General features: G+C 34.4%; 1 protein-coding gene across 1 annotated transcript; it reads left to right on the forward strand.

Moving 5' to 3' along the window:
• The first annotated feature begins 814 nt into the window (after positions 1-814).
• LOC109093167 (E3 ubiquitin-protein ligase MARCHF4-like) lies at positions 815-21,682 on the forward strand. The gene is made up of 4 exons (XM_042731901.1): positions 815-2,293; positions 14,814-14,969; positions 16,077-16,269; positions 20,696-21,682. The coding sequence occupies exons 1-4, from the start codon at positions 1,973-1,975 to the stop codon at positions 21,148-21,150; spliced, it is 1,125 nt and encodes a 374-aa protein (XP_042587835.1). The 5' UTR covers positions 815-1,972; the 3' UTR covers positions 21,151-21,682.
• Positions 21,683-22,393: the final 711 nt, after the last annotated feature.

A 22,393-nucleotide genomic window follows, 5' to 3' on the forward strand; every position in this document is an offset into this window, starting at 1 on the left:
CCGAATTGGGAAAAAACTGCCTTTTCTTATTTAGCACCTTGGGGGTGGAATAATCTACAAAAAGAGCTAAAGTTAGAAACCCTTATGTCCTTAAATGAATTTAAAACTACTATAAAGAGTGTTGTGATGGAGACATGTTCTTGTTTTTCTTAAGAGTCTCATTGTGTTTTATATTTTTATTTTTAATATTTTGTACTTCTTTTATTGTTAAAATGTACTTTAGTGTTTGTTATGTATGCATTTGTTGTGATTTGGCTGCTACCTTGGCCAGGTCTCTCTTGTAAAAGAGATTCTGAATCTCAATGGGACCTCCTGGTTAAATAAAGGTATAAAAATAATAATAAAAATAGATATAGTGCATTTTCATGTATTTTTCATACTAATCATGCATGTTTGGTTGTAGTCAATTAATTAGTGACTGACATAAATCAGCCATGCATTATATATATATATATATATATATATATATATATATATATATATATATATATATATATATATATATATATATATATATATAATTTTTTTTTTTTACCGATATTCACATTTTTTTCTACCTGCAATTGATTTTTATTATAAGAGACGCGCTCAAGGATGTCGTAAAGTTTAGGCCTGTATTAAATCAGTTACAGGCAGAAAAAAGTAATATCGGTATCAATAAATAAATAAATAAATAAAAATATATTACATGGCTGATTTATGTCAGTCACTAATTAATTGACTACAATCAAAAATGCGTGATTAGTATGAAAAATGCATGAAAATGCACTAGCCTATATCTATTTCCAAATATTTACATTTTCTAGTTTTAAGTACATATTTAATTTTACATTTAAAATGTGTGCATATAATTGTGTTTTGGGGGGTTTTAAAACACAATGACACAACTATAATGAACGTGAAACAACTGAATGCAACTTTAGCACCTTTATTTCTATCCTGTTCATTTTCTTGTCGCTGCATATTATTAAAAGTTACACAGTTCATATCAGACTGACGGGCACCTTCAAGCCCAGAGTCATCTCTCTCTCTCTCTCTCTCTGTCTTTCTCTCTCTCTCTGCGCGCGCGCTTGTGTAACGTGGCTCGTTCGCTGTCCCGGGCATCACGGTGCTGAACCCGCCGCATCAGCCGCACCGAGCCACCGTCCAGCGGAACCTGAACTCGGATTACACTTCCCCGATGAACTGTCCCGAGGAATCGCGCGAACACGACGCGAAAAACTACCGCAGAATAACATTTGCTCACGACGCGACCGAAGACATGCGGCGTCCGCTCGAAGCAGCATCACCTGCAGAAACGAGGAAGGTATCGCTTTAACCTTTAGGCGCAGACACCTGGACGCGGACCTGAATGAATTCACGCCACTGAGGGAAGCTTTAACACATGTGGCATGCGCCTTACTCTGCAGGAGGACATCTAGATCCCAAACCCAATGGAATTAATCGATCTTATGGCTTCTGACACCTGCTTACTGCCTTTTCATTATTTTTTGTACTTAATTCAGAATGCAATATAGACGTGCACTTAAAAGCATCTTTGTTTCTCCATTTAACTTGCAAACGAGTTTAAGTCAAGTCACCTTTCTTTACATAGCGCTTTATGCAATACCGATTATCAAAGCAGCTTAACAGTGTCGACAGAAAAATAGTTTGTCAATAATGCAAGAAGAGGACATTCACTTTTTTAGCTAAAGTCAATTCATTGATGATTAATGATATCATCATCTAGTTCATCTCTCTCCCAGTAGTGTCTGTGCAATCAGTCAAAGCGAAATTCAAGCTAAATTCCAAAAGTGCAATGAACTTAATGCAGGTCGCGTCTTTAATGCATCACTTAAGTTGCAATTGTAGAGGGTTGCAATTGTTGCGGAATACAATGGCGCTCGTCACAGCCTAAAAACGAACAGGGAGTCCATACACCTGCGCTGATTGACCCAGGACAGTGTCGACTCTCCCCGTTCTTGGATGAAGCATGCTGAAGAGCCGCTGTTGCGTTCTCTTCAGTGACCTCAAGGTGTTTCTGCTCGGGCCACAGGCTCCTACAAACCCCATGAGCGGACAAACGGCCAGAATCAGCCCGTTTGCCTCGGATAACAACAACACGTTACGAGCCCACCGGCTCCGGCACTGGAGTATCCCGTCCACAGAGGACTCCGAGGCGGCTGCGGACGGATCCTGGAGCGGCGCCGCGGTGGAAGAGTTCCCCAAGGACCGGAGGGATGACAGATTCTCCTTCATCAGCTATGCAGAAGGAACCCCGGTGTGCAGGATATGCTTCCAGGGGCCAGAACAGGTAGAAACCAACCCTACAGTTCAATAAAGTAAAGAAATGCACATGATAAATGTGACCCTGGAGCACAAAAACAGTCTCAAGTCGCTGGGGTATATTTGTAGCAATAGCCAAAAATACATTGTATGGGTCAAAACTATTGATTTTTCTTTTATGCCAAAAATCATTAGGATATCAAGTAATGGATCATGTTCCATGAAAATATTTTTTAAAATTTCTTCCGTAAATATATCAAAACTTAATTTTTGATTTGTAATGTGCATTGCTAAGAACTTAATTTGGTCAACGTTAAAGGCAAATTTCTCAGTATTTAGAATTTTTTTTTTTTGCACCATCAGATCCCTGATTTTCAAATAGTTGTATCTCAGCCAAATATTGTCCTCCTAACAAACCATTTATTCAGCTAAAAAATAATTAATAAACCTCAATATCAAAAAAAAAACTCAAATTAAAAAATTGACCCTTATGACTGGTTTTGTGGTCCAGGGTCACAAATGAGGTCATAAACCATATAGCCTACTCAAAAGTTTTGATTTAGTTCCATTAAATTATTTACGAGTAAACTGCACAGTTAGGCCTATACTGAGTAAAGGAGCAACTATACATCAAATCATGTTAATTTCACTACTAATTACAATTTTAAATGAAGACTCATGAATTTGTAGCCTATGTAATTAAACAGCGGGCGCGCCAATTGTAATTTATGTGCAAGACTTCCAGTGTCATTTTTGTCATATTTTCATTTATTACCCTGTCCATAACACATCAGTTTGTTTTCTGCTCTTTGTTATTCTTTATAGCGACTATGAACTTCGGAAAAACATGTTTTCTTTATAAGGTGTAAATAAATATTAATGGTGTTACTTTTACAAAAATAGGCTCCTATTAAAGTCTTTCTACTTCAAAAAAAAAAAAAAAAATCCTTAAATCGTCATGTTCAAATGATTTATTTATTTATTTATTTATTTATTTGTTTGTTATTCTTATTCTTTTTTGTCATGTTCAATTTTATGTGATACTTGGCATTTCTTTGTAAATATCTGTCAAATGTACTAACAATTTCAGAGTGATTTATTTTTTTAAATAAATCCTAAAGTACACCAGGTTTTTTTTTTCTTTTTCTTTTTTTTTTTCAGTATTCAGTGTGTGTGGTCAGCATAACCTTAAGACATATCGTTTTTATTTAGGTATAACTTAAATTACACAGTCAAACAAAAAGAAAATAATAGCCTTACTGTCTTTAATTTATAACAGACCAAAATATGAACTTAAAAAAAAAAAGTGCATCTGAACAAGGGTCAGATCAGTTACAGCGGACACTAGAAAACAATACAAAACAGCGTAACAGTTATTAGAACTGTAAACACATACAGACAAATCTAGATTAATTACCAACAACAACTAATTAAAGTCCATATATACTGGCATTCCTTGTCTGGGCCTAGTTAATTAAATATTCATGAGATAGAGCCAGTGGCCACTCCCCCAAGCACAATGCACAGATGTGCAGACAGCACTTCAGATAAAACTTGTCAGTTTTTATGGTGTACTCTAGTTGTTTCACATAAGGTTAAAAAATTTTTTTTAAAAGAGTAATTTTCATAAAAAATATTTTCTAGATTTAAAACTTTCAAGATAAGGATGCTCTCGGTTAGTAAAATGATTAAACTTTAATGCCAGTGAAAGTTTAAAACAGGATTCTCATACTTCTGACCAATGATTTTCAATAACGTCTTAATGATTTATTATATTTATTTTCAATTAAATAATTTATTTTTTCCAATTTAATTACTAAGACTTGCCCAGTTGTAATTTTATAGAGACTGCATTTCCAAAGAGAACTTTTTATCCATGCATAACTAGAGAAGCTCTTATTCAGAAATGTTCATGACTTTTAAAGATTTTATTAATTTCCATGAATCCTGTTTGAATTAACCTTATGATTTTAAGGTCATGGCCCTGCAAATGCCATTGGAGTATTTACTTTTCTTAATGTGCCTTGTTTTAGTAGGAAAACTGTAGCTCAGAGCAGGCCTCATAAATTATTCATGATGATATGCAAATTGCTTCCACTTCAAAGACCTCTGCACCGTCTTCACCCAAAGGGAAGGTGATTCACCAGAACTTACAACAGAACGACATTTATTTCACTGATACATTTGAGCTCGTGCCAAGTCAGAGTAAATGAAAAACTGAAGTGTGTTTGGTGTTATAGCACACAAACCGTGCTAAATAACTCCCATGTTACCTGAGATGATCCTCACCTGTACTAAAAGAAGGAAACCTGAGGCGAGTGGACAGAGAGGGATCGACTTTCCTCCTCAGAGGGTTATAAGCACAGACAAACACCTTTAAACACTAGTTACAGGGTAGATCGGTGATAGCCGTCACGCAACTATAAGATACATTGTAAAAAAAATGATTTTTCAAAGTTGTAAATAAAGTATGTTTTACAAGAAAATACAATTGCAGATTTTTTACTCGGTATTTCTTTGTGCTTAATTGTGAAACGTACTAGCACTTTGAGTGAAAATTGTTTCAAAGTAAATACACCATTATTAGAGGATAGCTTTTATATTTCATATAATTTTTGACATAAAACAATTTTCACTCACAAATTGCTTTTAAATTTCACAAATAATTACAAAGAAACAGCAAGTAATGCAAAAACGTTAACGTTTTTAAGTAGAAACACTGAAATCTTTCTTGTTAAACATACTCAAATTATTTCTTTTCATTTAAAATAATTTCATAGTGTACACTGAAAAAAAAACGATGTAGAAAATTTTCACTCAGAAATTGCTAGTAAATATCACAAATATTGACAAAGAAATACAAGTAACACATTAAATTAAATATATTTTAAGGAATTTTATTTTCTTGCAAAACGTACTCCAATAAATTTCATTTACAACTTCGAAAAATCATTTTTGTAAAGTGTACCTCTAATATTTTTTGCTTTGTGTTTTGTAAAATTTGCTTTCTAAAGCTCAAAATAAGCTTTCTAATGTCACATTTCCACTGTAATGGGGCATGTTGTCACAGATGGAAAGCTTATTTTAAGTGTTTCACAAAAGGTTAAAGCGTGTTAAATGAACTGCATCTCTTTTTGTTTGAGCATATGTGTTTATTGCATTTATGAATCAGAGAAAGCTCCTCCGAGGTGCTTAGTGTTTTTATTAACCGCTCCATAATGACACAATTTGAATTTAGATTTAAACAAACCCATTGTGCTCGTGCAATTATAAGATTGCTGCCCCAAAGCGAGCAGCGTGATGTCTTTGAGAAGCTCTGCTGTAAGTGTAAAGAGCGCAGGCAAACCCGAGGGACTGATTTCAGACGATTGTTCCAGTTAGACAGTGATCAGATCTTCTCTCTTGTGCTTATTGTGTGCAGAGATGAAGCAGAACTGATGTCTTACAGATACTACATGATGGAAAGACATGTCTAGATGAAGGGCAGCGCTTTGATTTTCTGTCCTTTGTTGCTGTCTGACTGATTCATGCCTGTTTTCTGCTGGTTCAGCAGGCTGTAGTTCAATGGCGCTATGAAAACATCCTGTTTAAATGTGTAACACTGAGTAATAGCACTGGGTAATGTTCTTTGACTGGTGTTTTGTTTCAAAATGTAATGACTGTTCTTGAAGTATCAGGTCACATCGCATTAACCAGACAATCTTTGTCTTCCCAAATGCATCTCGACTAGATCTGGAAAGCACAAGAAATTACTTCTGGTTCAATGCAAGTTCAGCTCTAAAGCATTTACAGTTTGCTTCAAAAGATTTAAACATCATACTGTGGGTGTTCAATTTGAAATAGTGTAGAATTAGTACCTTGTCTGTGTAAACCTTTACCTCAAACCTCCATGTCACGATCACAAAATGCTGGTAAACTGCAAAAAAAAAAAAAGTCAAAACATTCTGAAATGTAGATAGTTTTACTTGAGAATCTAAATGAGTTAAAAAGTCTTGTTTTTTGAAAAATCTACCAAATTTAAAGGAATTGTTCATCCAAAAAGGAAAATTTACTGAAAATGTACTCGTCAAGGCATCCAAGATATGGATGAGTTTGTTTCTTCGTCAGATTTGGAGAAATGTAGCATTGCATCAGTGTCTCATCAATGGATCCTCTGCAGTGAATGGGTGCCGTCAGAATGAGAGTCTAAACAGCTGATAAAAACATCACAATAATCCACAAGTAATCCACTCCAGTCCATCAGTTAATGTCTCATGAAGCCAAAAGCTAAGAAGCAAATCAATCAATAAGATGTTTTTAACTTTTGAATCAGGAGCGAAATCTGCACAGATCAAAAAACAGCTCTAAACAAACGTGGGTGGATTTTGATGTGAGAGCCAACAGGAGAAGACTTTTTCACTGGAGGAAGCGTTATTACAGATTATGGACTCGTATTTTAGCCAGAAGCAACAATTTACATTTAAATCGTCTTAATGGATTTGTTTCTTACAAATACACAGGTTTTTACCTCTCAAGACATTAACTGATGGGCTGGAGTGCTGTGGATTATTGTGATGTTTTTATAAGCTGTTTGGACTCTCAAAAACTTTCTGATACTTTTTTTTTCAGAAAACAAAATGTAATATCTGAAGTCATTTTGTTTGTAAAAGTATCTTGAATTAAGAATGTGCAGATATCGTACTTGAAAACAAGACAAAAATACTGAAGTAAAAAAACATTTTTTTTTTTTTTTTGCAGTGTAAAGCCAGTAATGTTTACAATATGCATGAGGATAGAGACTGTTTACATTCAGCAAACCAGTGAGGTCTATAATACCTGGAGAGTGCGATCCATTGGCGTCTTATTTTATAGTATTTTTGGCTGGCATCTCACCAGAAGTTCATGCATCTAGAAAGTAGCCTCACTTTAGTTTGGAAAGAACAATGCAGACACTTTATATGTCAAAATAAATGCAGGTTTTTAATAAATAATTAATGTACAAAATACACAAAAACACAAGCTTAACATTTCTGCTTTTTAAACCCTCTGGAAAACTGGCTTTGTGCATTACTGTAACGGTGAGTTTAGTGTTTTTAAATATGAGAACTTATGTTGAACCCAGGAAATAACTTTCATCTAGTGAAGTGATCAAGTAGTGAAGCTTCTCTGCTTTGTAGACCTGCAGAGACACAGATTCAGACGAGAGAGAATCAATCTGCTGTTGAGATCCCTGTAGTATTACGTGCCTCACACACACTTTTACCCCAGAGAGCCTCAGCTTGAGCATCTGTACTGCCATTTTAGCAGACGAAGAGATTTATGAGGAAGCCAGAGAAGAGCTTAGCTGTGTATGAGAAGCAGAGAAACATGTTAGAGTGTTCTTTCTTCATTTACAACAACAAACAAGTGTTATGGTACATGACAAAATGTAGAAACGGTTAGACAGATACAGTCACAGTCCAAAATTAAAGGAATAGTTCATCTAAAAAATTAAATGTGCTGAAAGTGTACTAACCCCTGGTCATCCAAGACGAAGATGAGTTTGTTCTTCATGGGAACAGATTTGGAGAAATGCAGCATTTCATCACCAATGGATGCTCTGCAGTGAATGGGTGCCGTCAGAACGAGAGTCCAAACAGCTGATAAAAACATCACAATAATCCACAAGGGATCCACAGCACTCCAGTCCATCAATTAACATATTGAGAAGACAAAAGAAACAAATCCATCACAATAACATTTTTGACTTCAAACCAGTGTTTCCAACTAAATCATGAGTCATTTATCCATAACGCTTCCTCCAGTGAAAAAGTCGACTGGTTTGAATCAGGAGAGAAATCTGCACAAGTAAAGCACCATTTACAAACTAAAAACATTCCTAAACAGCTCTAATTAAACATGTGGGTGGACTTTGATGTGAGAGACAACAGGAGATGGACTTTCACTGGAGGAAGTGTTATTATGGATTATAGCATTTTGGCCAGTAGCAATGGTTTAAAGTTAAAATGCCTCAATGATGGATTTGTTTCTTACAAACACACAGCTTTTGTCTTCTCCAGATGTTAACTGATGGACTGGAGTGCTGTGGATTACTGTGATGTTTTTATCAACTGTTTAGACTCTCATTCTGACGGCACCCATTCACTGCAGAGCATCCATTGATGAGACACTGATGCAGTGCTACATTTCTCAAAATCTGATGAAGAAATAAACTCATCCACAGCTTGGATGGCCTGAGAGTGAGGACATTTTAAGCCAATTTTCAGTTTTAGGTGAACTATTCCTTTAAACCACTACAATAAAACAATTACATTTTATTTTAGTCCATGAATACAGTCGGTTAATGAAATAAAGAGCTTCAGAGGCAGCATGAAGACAAATGGCCAGCACAGCTCTTCTCGATGCCTTTATGGCTGCACCGGATAAGGACGCATTATTTTGCATGCGGTAATCCTGTGGAGGCACGGCTCTGTGCATTCACAATAACACAGGTCTACACTCCACTTCTCTGCCACATTACATTCACGTCACACTGAATGGAGGCCCAAATACTCAATGTCCCTCCAGCAAGCCTATGATGGAAAATGCTATTTCAGAACGGCTTAAGGCTGCGCTTATGTGCCGCCTTTTGTTTGGTACATTCGTGCATCATTAAGAGTCAAAGGCAGCCCCTTTCCTGGCATATATTTTGTTATTTACGACAGATTCAATTCATTTTGCCCTTTTTAGAGCAGCGGGAATGTTGCTGAAAAGTGGAAGTGGTTTGTAAACCAGAGTGTGGGGCTTTCAAAGGGCCTTAGATGGCATGTAATAAGTATAAATGTGAAGGACACACACATATTTAAGCACAATATTATTAGTTCAGGTTTCTTTGTTGCTGTTACGTAGTTTTCCTTTTATTTCTTGAAAACCAGGATTTAATCTAGACAGTATGGCAAACTAGATTTTTACAATTTGGTGTTTGCATGTGGAAAATTTGTTGTTTATCAGTTTGTTTGGCTAGCATCAACTCAGGACAAGAAATCTCGTCTAATCCTGATGTTTTAATTCACATGGAACCAAATAAGGAATCAGTCTGACACATTTAGAAAAATGACCTACTTACCATTAATCTGGAAAGTAGGTCTGATATGGATATCTCCGTATGGATTACTGCACTCGGCACTTTCTGTGAACAGAGTACTAATGATCAGCGCAAGAACGAGCCTTCAAATGTTCATCATCAACTTCAAGAGGTCAAACTGCAGTAAATAATGTTTATATATATATATATATATATATATATATATATATATAATATATATATATATATATATATACAGTAAAAAAAATTCAACGTTTGTTGTTGAATATTTATATACACAATTTTATAAATAAATAAGAAAAAAGTATTAGTAAAAAAAAAAAAAAAATATATATATATATATATATATATATATATATATATATATATATTATATATATATATATATATATATATATATATATAAAAACTTATTTATTTTCTACTACAGTCTATTCATAAAACGTAATGGGACACCGGACTGTGGAAAGTCTAAAGCAGTTCAAATGAAACTTTCCTGCATACATTTAAATGTTTTCGTTGATTTTACAGTTGTTTTTATGATAATTCTTAACTTGCCTTTAAATAGACATAAAAATGCGGTTATTAAACACGCTAAAGCACGTCACATTTCTGACAGGAGCAGTCGTTTTTAATCACAGCAGCTAATTTAATTTAAATAGTGTCAATCAGTGACACGGTTTCTCTCTTTCCTTGAAGTCTAGCTGAGAGTCCCCCTCGAGTCTCCCTCCACCCGGCACCGTCTCAGATGTTTATTTATTTCGGAGTCATACTTATTCATAATTCAGAGCGGCACACGACTGACACAGATTTACGGGGGAGTTACAATCTGACTAAGGTACTTTGGGTACTTTGGGTTCTGCAGACCCGCGCCGCACACTAACCGTGACACGCTTTTTCACACCCTTCAAGCTAAATGGCTGTTTCTCACAGGAATGCATCAGAGCCGCCAACCATTCTGACATGACGTGCCAGTTTTATTCTTATATGATCATGTTTTCAGATGCTGTCGGATCTGTTTAACACATCTGACTGTTTAAATACATTTAGTAGATTTATATAAAGTCTACAGCTGCATAACTCAAATGAAACATTAAAAATTACCATTTAATGCTCTTCTGCAGCTCTCTAGTAAATTCAAACCTTCAAAGAAATATTACTAATCTAAGTTGGATTGGATGTGTATATATATATATATAGTACATTCATATAGTGTTTGCATACAGTACACTCATGGAAAGCAATCTAGTATACTATAAAATATATAAAATTGCATACATCGAACTATGAGTACTATATGAATGTAATATATATCCAACTTTAATTAGTTATATTTCTTTAATTTAAGATGGGTTGAACTTATTAAAGTTGCATATATATGCACTATACATTATAAGGGGCCATTTTTGAATGCTCTGCAACAACTTTATGTTCAACCATTCTTTAATGAAATAAATATTACCAATTAAACTAATTATTATGTTACTAATCATTTATATATATATATATATATATATATATATATATATATGTATATATATGTTGGCTGCATGATTGTAAAATATAAACTATTGTATAGCATAGCTCTATAAAGTTGGATATACGTCACATTTTCTCTCATTATGCTGTCATCACCAAATCTTGGATTCAATCTTTTTGTCAACTTGTGTTCTTTCAATTTGCGCAGGTTTTTTTTATTTTTATTTTTTTTTAAACTGAGCTGCATAAGCTTATGCAGCTCAGATCAATGAGGCCTACAATCAATCATAAAAACAAAATGTGCCAAGTGAAAGAAAACAAGTTGACAAAAAGATTGAATTCAATATTTGGTAATAATATAGCATAATTAGAAATGTATAAGCAATTTGTTGTTGGCTTATTATATTTGACTGGAAGTGCAACAAGATGAAAAATAAATTGTTATATCTGTCCAAAAGAGAGTGACACCACCGAATTCAGATCGCTTCTGTTCACATCACATGCATTTACTCAACGTTTGATTGTCACTACCTTGAACAGGAGTGAAATGAACGGCATTAAACTCTTTATCCGCAGCGTGGCTCTCGGTGGAGTAAGTGAAACAGATTGTCACAGTTGTAATGGCCGTCTGATTCGTGCCCTTAGAACACGGAGGTGGATTAGGCTGCAGGTTTGGACGTGCTCCCCATCTCCTCCTGTGCCGCCCTCCTCCCATTGGCTGTTCCTGCTCTCCTCATACTGTCCGGCCAACTCGCTCCCACTAAGTCCATCTGCAGACGGGCCTGTGTCTGTACCAACACTCCCGTTCTATTTCCTCTCGACGCTGTGACGGAGGTAGCGCTCCTCTTGGCTGAAGGAGCATCGGGGTCGTGCTTATGTAATACTCACGTTAAGTTGAGCTCGAGGCGGCTTTTACTGAGAGCTCCACTCAAGAATCACGAATGAGATTTCTTGACTATTTTGATTGTTTGTCCCAGACAGCAATGAGATTAATGGAGAATCTGAGGTCTTCTCAGGTGTTTCTCCTGAGGAAAAAACAGAACTCTCACGTTATTCCTCCAGAGATCTCGACAATGTCTCAAACTGTGTTCAGATTTGGCAAGACACCAAAGTCTGCCATCAGAAGTCAGCGATATTTCTCATAAATGTATCCAAAGATCAAATAATCTGAGCTGCTATCCATTATATGCTATTTTTCCCAACTTTATGATGTTAATAATGATGTTAATACTTTAATGATACAGAAGTCAGCCCTGTTGGAAAATCCAGCATATGCTGGTTAGGTATGTTTTGAAGCAAGGCTGCTGGTTCAAGATGGTCCTTACGACCAGCCAAGGACCAGCACAAACCAGCTCAAACCAGCAGCCATGCTTCAAAACATTCCTAACCAGCATATGCTGGATTTTTCAACAGTGAGCTCTTTCAATAAAACCTCAAACATATCTCATCAAATGTTGCTTTCCTCACTCGGTGAGAGCTACTTGCTCATTTGTCTATTCTTATTTTTACTCATTTTATGAGAAGTTTCTGAGATAAAGTTAATACTTTATTGAAACGGAGTCTGAGAACTCCATTAAGTCTCTTGAGCTCTAAAAGAGCAACCAATGAGCTTCCTCTAGGAGACACAGAGGAAAGAATGATCCCAAATGAGATCTCATTTGTTTCTCCTCGACATGCAATGAGATTAATGGAGACTGAAATGAGTCTCCAGCTTCTCAGATGTTTCCCCTGTGGAAAAAGACCCCAGTTATCTCAATACGGTCTCAAACAGTGCTCAGATTGGGTCTGGAATCAAAAGTCAGAGATCTCAATATGATTTCAAATATTGCTCATCAAATCTTCCAAGTCCAAGCTTTTCTCATTAGATTTAAAGCTTGCTGTGTGCTTAGAAGTTGCTCTGTTGGAGTTCTCAGACACGTTTTATTCAAGTAGCAACTTTGTCTCAGATGTTTCTCTGAAAATTTGTCAACTTGTGTCGATTCACATTTCTCCTTATTAAGTTTTAAAGTTGATAAACGAAACATAACTGAGCACTTATGTATCCTGAGCTTTAACACCCAGAGCATTAATGCGTCAGTTTAACCTCAGGTGACCCGAACGGTGTTTTCGGGTTTTGACATGAGAAACAGTTTTGAAACGTTTAACTCGCACTCGGTTTATACGCTGGAGAGACGCGAGAGGGCACGTTGTGTGTGCGAGTGTGCATGTCTCTCAGCGTGACGCTAGCGTTAGTGCTCGAAGGTGAGTGCTCACACTGCGCCGCACCTGTTCCTGTGTCTGCTCCTCAGTTATGCCTCACACACACGTCTACATCCATCCACACACACAACACTCACTACAACATGGTCCACGAGTAAATACACTACACTACACACACACTCCAAAACACAGATAGCTGCCTACTGACAAAATACAGATTTAACCAGCCTAAATTGGTTCGCTGGGATTGTGTTGCTTAACTAACGCCAGAATACTCTAATAAACATACATACATACACACAGCATACATAAATATTGAGCAGAACAGTCCATTTCTAATGAGACTGAATAGTACTATGGTAGTAAATTATTTATTTATTTTTATAAAAATTAGTCAAATAGACAAGAAATTGCTCAGTGACAAAAGCACTTCCAATTTCCAACTATTAATTCCCATTATCCCAAAATGCAGAAGATAAATAAATAATTAAATAAAATGATTAATGATAATACACAAATATACAAGTATTTGCATAACAATGACATTAAAATGTAAATCGGGGAAGAATGAAAGAAAATAGTTTTAAAAAGAGAATAAATTTATGAATTAAAAAATGAAAAGCACATTAAAATATTTTTAAAAATGATATTATATACTTCTAATATGCTAATTTTGCGCTTCAACATTTGGTGCCAAGATTTGGTCTTTTATGTTTATTTTAATCATCATCAGTATTAAAAACAGTTGTGCTTTTTCATATTTTTGTGGAAACTGCATTCTTTCAGGATCCTTTGAATAGAAATGGATTTCTTAAAGAAAAAAGAAAAGTTAGTTTACTGTGATTCTCAGAGCTCCTGAAGATCCAGTAAGCAGCAGTTTACCGTATATACTGCACTTAAAAAAGCCACTCTGAATCAGTGTTTGACTTTACTTCTTTTTAAAATTCATACACCGTCCATGAGGAAGATAAATTATTTGTTCTGAAATTGTCAACTCACACACTTCATCTTTCATTATGCCCGAACCGTCAACTGCAGCTTCTAAAAACCAAGATAAGACATTCAATAAGTGCTTGGTATTGGAAAAGTGTAGAGAATAAAAGCTTTTTAAAAATACATTTACAGCAAACAAAAGAAAAAGAAAAAAATAACACCACAATTAACCCTATAAAGTCTACGTTGTCATATTTGATGCATGAATTTCTTTTTGATGCATGAATTTCTAAATGATCAACATGATCAAAACTGTGCTACATGCCTTCTGTCCCTCATGCTTTACTTCTTAGCAAGTAAAAGGCCTTTTAGTATCATTGTAAAATCATTCATCTTCAGCTCATGCTTCACATGCTTTTTGTGAAATCTTTACTGATTTTCAAAAGTAAATTTTGATATTGTTAGTAATGTATAGTAATATTTAAAGACGAACGCTTACTGGACTGAAGTAAAATAAGTTTACTTGATTATCTACACATCATTTGTTGGAAAAATCCTGTTCAAATGTGAGTATCAAATACGATCATGCTTTTGAAGAACGTTTATTTATTCATCATTGTTTTGCATTGCATTTTGCATTTTGATCATCAACCTAAGCATTTAAATATCTTACTAAGATGTTATTGGAGATATAGAGTGACAACTGATATTTATATGCATTTTAAGTAGTCTGTTATACGGTTGTAAAGATCTTATATTTTTACACTACAAAGTCAGAATTTCATCACTTTTTGGTCATAAATATCAGCATCTGCACCAATTTTTTCTTCCTCAAATATGAGCTCCAACTTGTGTGTGTGTGTGTGTGTTTCAGGGTGAGCTGCTGAGCCCGTGTCGCTGCAATGGCTCTGTTCGCAGCACTCATCAACCGTGTCTCATCAAGTGGATCAGTGAAAGAGGCTCGTGGACTTGTGAACTCTGTTACTACAAGTATCAGGTGATCGCCATCAGCACCAAGAACCCGCTGCAGGTACAACACCTCAAAACCGTGTCAGGATGCATCATTAGGGATTTAATTATGGATTGGGATACTTAATTATTCTATTAATAATTATTTTACTTTTGAGGAAGATCACTTTAATGTGTGCTAAGCACATACTATCATTCAGAACTTTTAATATGTTTGAAAAAAAATCTCTTATGGTCCCCAGGCCTACATTTATTTGATCAAAAATACAATAAAAACAGTAATCATGTGAAATATTATTACAATTTGGAAAACAGTTATTTTACATTTGAATGTATTTTAAAATATTATTTATTTCTGTGATCAAAGCTGTATTTTCAGCATCATTACGCCAGTCTTCAGTCACATGATCTTCAGAAATCATTCTAATATGCTGATTTGCTGCTCAAGAAACATTTATGATTATTATCAATGTTGAAAACAGTTGCGTCGTGTAATACTTTTGTGGAAATGGTAATATATGTAATTTCAGGATTCCTTGATGAGTAGAAACTTTAAAAGAACAGCATTTATTTGAAATAGAACTCTTTTGTTACGTTATAAATGTCTTTGCTGTCACAACAGCATTGTTGCTGAATTTTTTTTTATTAATTAATGAAAAAGGTAGTAATTAATTTACTGACCCCAAACTTTTGAATGCTAGTGCACTAACCAAAATCAAGTGTATGTAATAGTGGTCGTACTATATTTTTGCCATATATAAGGAACATTACAAACAATAAAACTCCAAATGTGTATCTGTAACTAACTACACCATCACTGGGGTTTAGTAAGTCAGGAATCATGTTGCTGACCAATACAAACCTAACTAACTGTGCAGCTGATTCTTCATTCATTTAGAGAATCAAAAAAAAAAAAAAAAAAAAAAAAATACAACAATGGTTCATAGCCATCATTTGTTTTCAAATCATGGAACATTTAAATCATTTAAATGTAGCATTTAAAAAATGATTTTTTTAATCATTTAAATGTAACATTTAATTTGTAATTTTTAAGTTATTTACATCTAGCATTTAAAAGTGGAAGTGGATCTTTTGACTTTTAATCTTAAATAGAATATAAGAGAAATGCAGTAGCACTGAAATCCCCTGCTCTTTTGTGCTTTAATGATGGCAAGCGATTTCGCTCACCGTCATAGAGAAGGTCCAGATAGCGGCGGCGATCTTGGGTTCGCTCTTCCTCATCGCCAGTATCTCGTGGCTGGTGTGGTCATCTCTCAGCCCTTCGGCCAAGTGGCAACGGCAAGACCTGCTCTTCCAGATCTGTTATGGGATGTACGGCTTCATGGACGTCGTCTGTATCGGTATGTACAGTTTGCTTGGGGTCAAAGGTTAAGTTAGGTTAATCGTATGTTCAGTCAGAATGAGTCTTTTACGCAGTTTTGTTTAGCACTTGTTTTACTGGGAAAGAAATGTTACGTTCTGAAAGTCACAGGAATTCTCTACAGAAAATGTCTTATGACATACTGTGTCTGTAATGAATTGCATTAAATCACAAAAACCCAACATACTTCAAATGATCACACCAGTGACCATGAGTCCAACGCAGCAGGATTCAAATCTAAAGAGAAAAAAAAACACTTAGAGCAACAGATTTAAAAATCATTTTATGAATATGTTATACCAACTAGTTAATGTTAACTACTTCCATTCCAATGACTGACTCACATCAGGGATATTATTATTCACTAAAACTAAAACCATAAAATATGATTTTGGTACTTAAAACCAAATGAAACTAAATTAAAATAATAAAAAAAGTACTAAAATAACAAACTAAACTGAGATTAATAAATGAACAAAGCCTATATGTGACCCTGGAGCACAAAATGTGTCTTAAGTCGCTGGGGTATATTTGTAGTATCTTTTAAGCCAGAAATCATTAGGACATTAAGTAAAGATCATGTTCCATGAAGATATTTTGTACATTTCCTACCGTAAATATATCAAAACTTCCTTTCTGATTAGTAATATTCATTGCTAAGCACTTTATTTGGACAACTTTAAAGTAGATTTTCTCAATATTTAGATTTTTTTGCAATATTTGAACCTTATACAAATAATTGTATCTCAGCCAAATATTGTCTGATCCTAAAAAACCATACATCAAAGAAAAGCTTATTTATTAAGATTTCAGGTGATGTATAAATCTCAGTTTCGTAAAATTGACACTTAAGACTGGTTTTGTGGTCCTGGGTTACATATAGACATATTTAAAAAAAATAAAAATAAAAATGTAAAAAACAACAAAAAAAAAAAAACCTTAAAAATAATAAAAACACATGAAAATTACTATTTGTAAAAGAAAATAATAAAATGTAATTAAAAATATTAACAAAAACTGTAATATATCAATGATACTAAAATAACACTGACTCTCATGAATGACTATAAAGCATCTCCGAAAATTAATAATAACTCTCTTCACAGATTGTATGAAATACTAACTCACTCATCTAGTCACACAAACACATATGAGTGTAAACAGAAAGAGAGGGGAAAATCAAAAGAATCTCTTGATAAATGATTCAGTTTGTTTGTCTTTGTGCAAACGGCAAATAAAACATGTGACAGCAAGAGAGATTGTTTGTGTCGCATTCAATCTCAGTCATTAAAGAAGTAGGATACTGGATCTAAAGCAGTAGTTCACTTACAAATACTAATGTAAAAATCTGAAAGATTATTGGTTTTACAAGAAAACACTCCAGTCCACCAATTAACATCTTGTGAAGCCAAAAGCTGTGTTTGTAAGAAACAAATCCAACATTCAGAGTTTTTTTTTTTTTTTTTTTTTTACTTTAAAATGTTAAACCATCTAGCAAAAATATGAGTCCATAATATTGCTTCCTCCAGTGAAAAAGTGGTCTGGTCTGAATCAGGAGAGAAATCTGCAGATCAAGCACTGTTTACAAGCAAAAACAGTCCACAACATCCCTTAACAAATATGTAGGTGGATTTTAATGTGAGAGACACCTGGAGATGTACTTTTTCACTAGAGGAAGCATTATTGTGGATTATGGACTCATATTTTAGCTAGAAGTGATGGTTTAAATTTAAAACGTCTTATGGACTTGTTTCTTACAAACACACAGCTTTTGTCTTCTCCAGATGTTAACTGATGGACTGGAGTGGTGTGGATTACTTGTGGATTATTGTGATGTTTTTATCAGCTGTTTGGACTCTCATTCTGACGGCACCCATTCACTGCAGGGCATCCGTTGTTGAGCAAGCGAAGTAAATTTTCAGCAAATTGTCATTTTTCAGTGAATTACACCTTTACATATCCAAATACAATGCAAAACATTATAGTTAGAGTAGGAGTGTAGAAACCAAAACTGAGCCTGAATCACAATAAAACACTTCCCAGAAAGGCAAAGAAAAGAGAGAACAAAGGCAGAAACAGGAGGAGAAAGTTAGTAAAGAGGTCAGGAGGAGTCATCAACCTTCTGCACAGAACATGTGAGGACACAAACATCTCAGAGCACAGTCAGCTAACGCTGGACAAACACACCGAGAGAAAGAGCTTCAAGTAATGAAGAACCAGGCCAGACACAACCGTCTACCTCCATTAATATTACCTCCAGTTTAAACTTAGATGGAAACAGGCATAAATCAGAGAAAAACTCCAGGAGTTTGGATTAGTGTTTCTTCAAACAGAACCACAGATGAGATACCCAGAGCTCAACACACATACGCCTGGATCCAGAGATTTATGAGTCATTAGTATGAAATAATACATGCGCTGTGTTCATTCTGCCATCATACTCTTACTAATGCTGCATTATATACTAAACAGAGTATGCAAACAGTTCTCACATCACATACAAGATCAGCTGTTATTTTAACACCACTTTCTTGATATAAATATATGTGTGTGTGTGTGTGTGTGTGTGTGTGTGTGTGTGTGTGTGTGTGTGTGTGTATGTGTGTGTGTGTGTGTGTGTGGTCATGTAACAACAATGTAGCAAACTGCCACTTGAAATTTATTTGTGCATATTGCATACCATTATATACCGTAAATACCTTGAAATATGCTAATATTTAATTCCAAACACAACCTTCAAGAATCACTCAGCTTTCTGAATCACTGAGCATAAATGAAAAGAATGCAACTGACTGTTATAAAATTACTGTAGACTTAGTAGATACAGACATTTTAGATACAGATCTTTGGCCTTATTTGTCACTAACAGAACTAGTTTATAGTACAGTATTTGGTTTGGATTTTACAGCACTCTGAGTTTGCGATGTGCTCTGTGGGTTTTTCAGGTTCATTAACATTGAGAACAGACCGGCTGCAATGATGTGTGTTTTCAGCAATCTATAGTCTAACTCTCTAAAAGTAGTCACTTCATTTCATTTTTTATTTTAATTTTTATCTTCCTGAGGTTCAATTATAATGTTAGTAAAGGTTTTTGCATATAGATTTCTCCATGGAATATAAAAACAAACAAACAAACAAACAAACAAAAAAACAATTATGACTTTCTAGCTTTCAATTTTTTCTTGCAGTTCTGAGAAAAAAAGTAAAAATGTTAATACATAAACTCACAATTCTGAGAAGAAACTAAACATTTTGAAATATAAATAATAATATAAAGTAATAAAGAATTGCAAGATAAACTCTGAGATATAAATTTTGAGATATAAACTAGAATTGTGAGAAAACTCAGAACTGCACGATATTCAATTCAATTCAAGTTTATTTGTAGCTTATAGCGCTTTTGACAATACAAATTGTTGCAAAGCAGCTTTACAGAAAATTTTAAGTTTCTACATTATATTTAGTAGTAGGTTATTAGTGGGGACTATGTCAGAAATGTACAGTAAAAATCATGCAGTTAGTTACAAATTGCATGTAATCAAACAGACGGTGAACCCTATTAACTGCAATGATTATATGTTGCGATTGAACTTATAGCAAAATTTATATTTAGTCATTTAACAAAAGAGCAATGATATACAAGTGCTATGACAAGTCTCAGTTAGCTTAAACGCAGTACACATAGCAAGGGCTTTTTAAATAATATAATAAATAAAAAGAAAAACAGAAAGAATAGAAAAAGCATAGAGCAAGCTAGTGTTAGATGCCTTTTTTGCTTTTGTTAATCGTATAATAAAGAAAAGAAAACAGACAGAATACAAAAAGATTAGAAAGCTATTTTTTTTTAAAGAATAGAATTAGAATAGAGAGTGCTAGAGTTAGAGGGACAAATAAAGATGGAAGAGATGTGTTTTTAGCCGATTCTTGAAGATGGCTAAGGACTCAGCTGCTGGGATTGAGTTGGGCAGGTCAGGAGGGAACGGTAAAATTTGGTAGTTTTGTATGTTGTTCCACATAAATGTTTCAAATAAAAACCTTGGAGATGTAAACTATGTTTGTGAGATATAAAATAGAATTGTGAGATATAAACTCAGAATTGTGAGATATAAACTCAGAATTGTAAGATAAACTCAGAATTAAAGCAATAAGCCCAGTGAAGCCGTGGTTTACAGTGAATTTATAACTGCTAAAACAGTTAAAATAGCTGTTATAAATTCACTGTAAACCACAGCTTCTAGGGGCTTATTGCTTTATTGCAAGATATAAGATAAGATATAAAAAGTCACAATTAGCATTTTTTTTTGTTTTGTGGCAGAAACAAGCTTCCATATAACTCAAGAGTTATCTGAATTATCGAAACATTGCAGAAACATACAGTAACCCGGATTAATCTCTCTTCTCTGCAGCTCTAATTGTCCACGAGGGCCCATCCGTTTTCCGTATATTCCACCGCTGGCAGGCCGTCAATCAGCAGTGGAAAGTTTTAAACTATGACAAGAAGCGAGACAGCGAGGAGCAGAAGAATAATGAGGAATGGACGCGTTCTCTCCACCAGAGGGATCCGTCAGGAGCGGACGTCTCTCCTTCACCGTCTTCACTCATGGCTGCTGCTGGGACGCCGGCACTTGACATGACCGACGGCACGACAAACATAAACACAAACACCACAGCTGCAGCGCAGGACTCCTATCAGACGGATGCGCTCGCTGACGGACCGGCTTTACCGGACCAGCACTGTCCCTATAATCTCCTGCATTTACTGAGTCATCTACGGCCGCACGAGCCACGCAGCCCAGCCAGCAACATCAGCACAAACACCACTAAACCTAGAGAAGTGGTTATGAGAGTCACCACCGTCTGACTGGAGGCCTTATGATGGGACCCTCCAGCTCTTTCAGCACAGAGACTAGAAGCACAGCAATGGAACTGTTGGATTATTTATGACTTTCACTGATACTGATAACAAACAATATGGGGTTTTAATTGCATATTCTGAGATCTAAAGAGCAGGTTGGACAGCTCATGAATTTAAAGGGACAGTTCACCCAAAAATGGACATTCTGTCATTCCTTGATGTTCCGAACATGTATGATGTCATTTTATTTCCTGTGTAACACAAAAGGAGAATTTATGAAGAATCTTAAAGCATACAACAACAACTGATTGTGATCAAGGTCAAGCTCCAAAAAGCATCATAAAAATGGTCTTTTTATTCTGAATTTGTGTTCTACAGTAAAACTAATTGTCATTTTGGTATCATTGATATGCTATTATGCTTTCTTTTCTATTTGAATTTAAGTTAAAAGTTTTAAGAATTTTGTTGTAACTTTATTAGTTTTTGTGTGTTTTTAGTAGTTTTTGTTTTATTTAGTTTAATTTAATTTTTAATTGTAGTTATTTTAGTACTTCAATATAAACAAAACAAAACATTCATATATTGAGTTAAGAAATTTTGTATTTTTTTCATTTTATTTTGTAATCTTTATTATTTTACAATATATATCTATCTATAAATACGTTTTAAATTTATTTCAGTACTTAAAGTTGAACTAAATGAAAATTAAAAATGTTGCCTTGGCAACTAACTGAAATAAAATATATATTTTACAATTTTTATTTCATGTTTATTTTATTTCAAGTAACTAAAATGTTTTTGTTTAAGTTTTAAATAAGGATAATAACCTTGCTTTAACTAAAACTAAAATTCTAACTAAAATTAAAACATTTTCGTAACATGAAATATAATAAATGCTAACTGAAATAAAATAAAAAATAAAAAAATTCAGAGAGTTGCCAAGTGAACATTTCTAATTTTTAATTTAGTTAAGCTTGAAGTACTATAATAACTAAAACTGAACCTTAAATAATAATGAATTAAAACTATATAGACAACTACTAATAATGACAAAAACACAACAAAATTACTCAAACTTGAACTAAAATTAAAAGGAAAAAGGAAATAATACAAAAGTAAAAATTTTTCAAAAATACTTCAAGAAATTATAATAGTATCTCAATGATACTAAAATAACACCTTATTTTTGTTTTTGGGTGAACTATTCCTTTTAAACAAACACTCGTTTTACACAATATTTACTCAAAAA

Source organism: Cyprinus carpio, chromosome B9 (assembly GCF_018340385.1).
Source record: "Cyprinus carpio isolate SPL01 chromosome B9, ASM1834038v1, whole genome shotgun sequence".
Taxonomy (NCBI): domain Eukaryota; kingdom Metazoa; phylum Chordata; class Actinopteri; order Cypriniformes; family Cyprinidae; genus Cyprinus; species Cyprinus carpio.

Excerpts from the sequence above, each read along its gene's own strand:
- LOC109093167 (XM_042731901.1), top strand. The coding sequence starts at position 1,973 with ATGCTGAAGAGCCGCTGTTGCGTTCTCTTCAGTGACCTCAAGGTGTTT. Across the intron at positions 14,970-16,076 it reads GCACCAAGAACCCGCTGCAG|TGGCAAGCGATTTCGCTCAC; the intron begins GTACAACACCTC and ends GTGCTTTAATGA. Across the intron at positions 16,270-20,695 it reads CATGGACGTCGTCTGTATCG|CTCTAATTGTCCACGAGGGC; the intron begins GTATGTACAGTT and ends TCTTCTCTGCAG.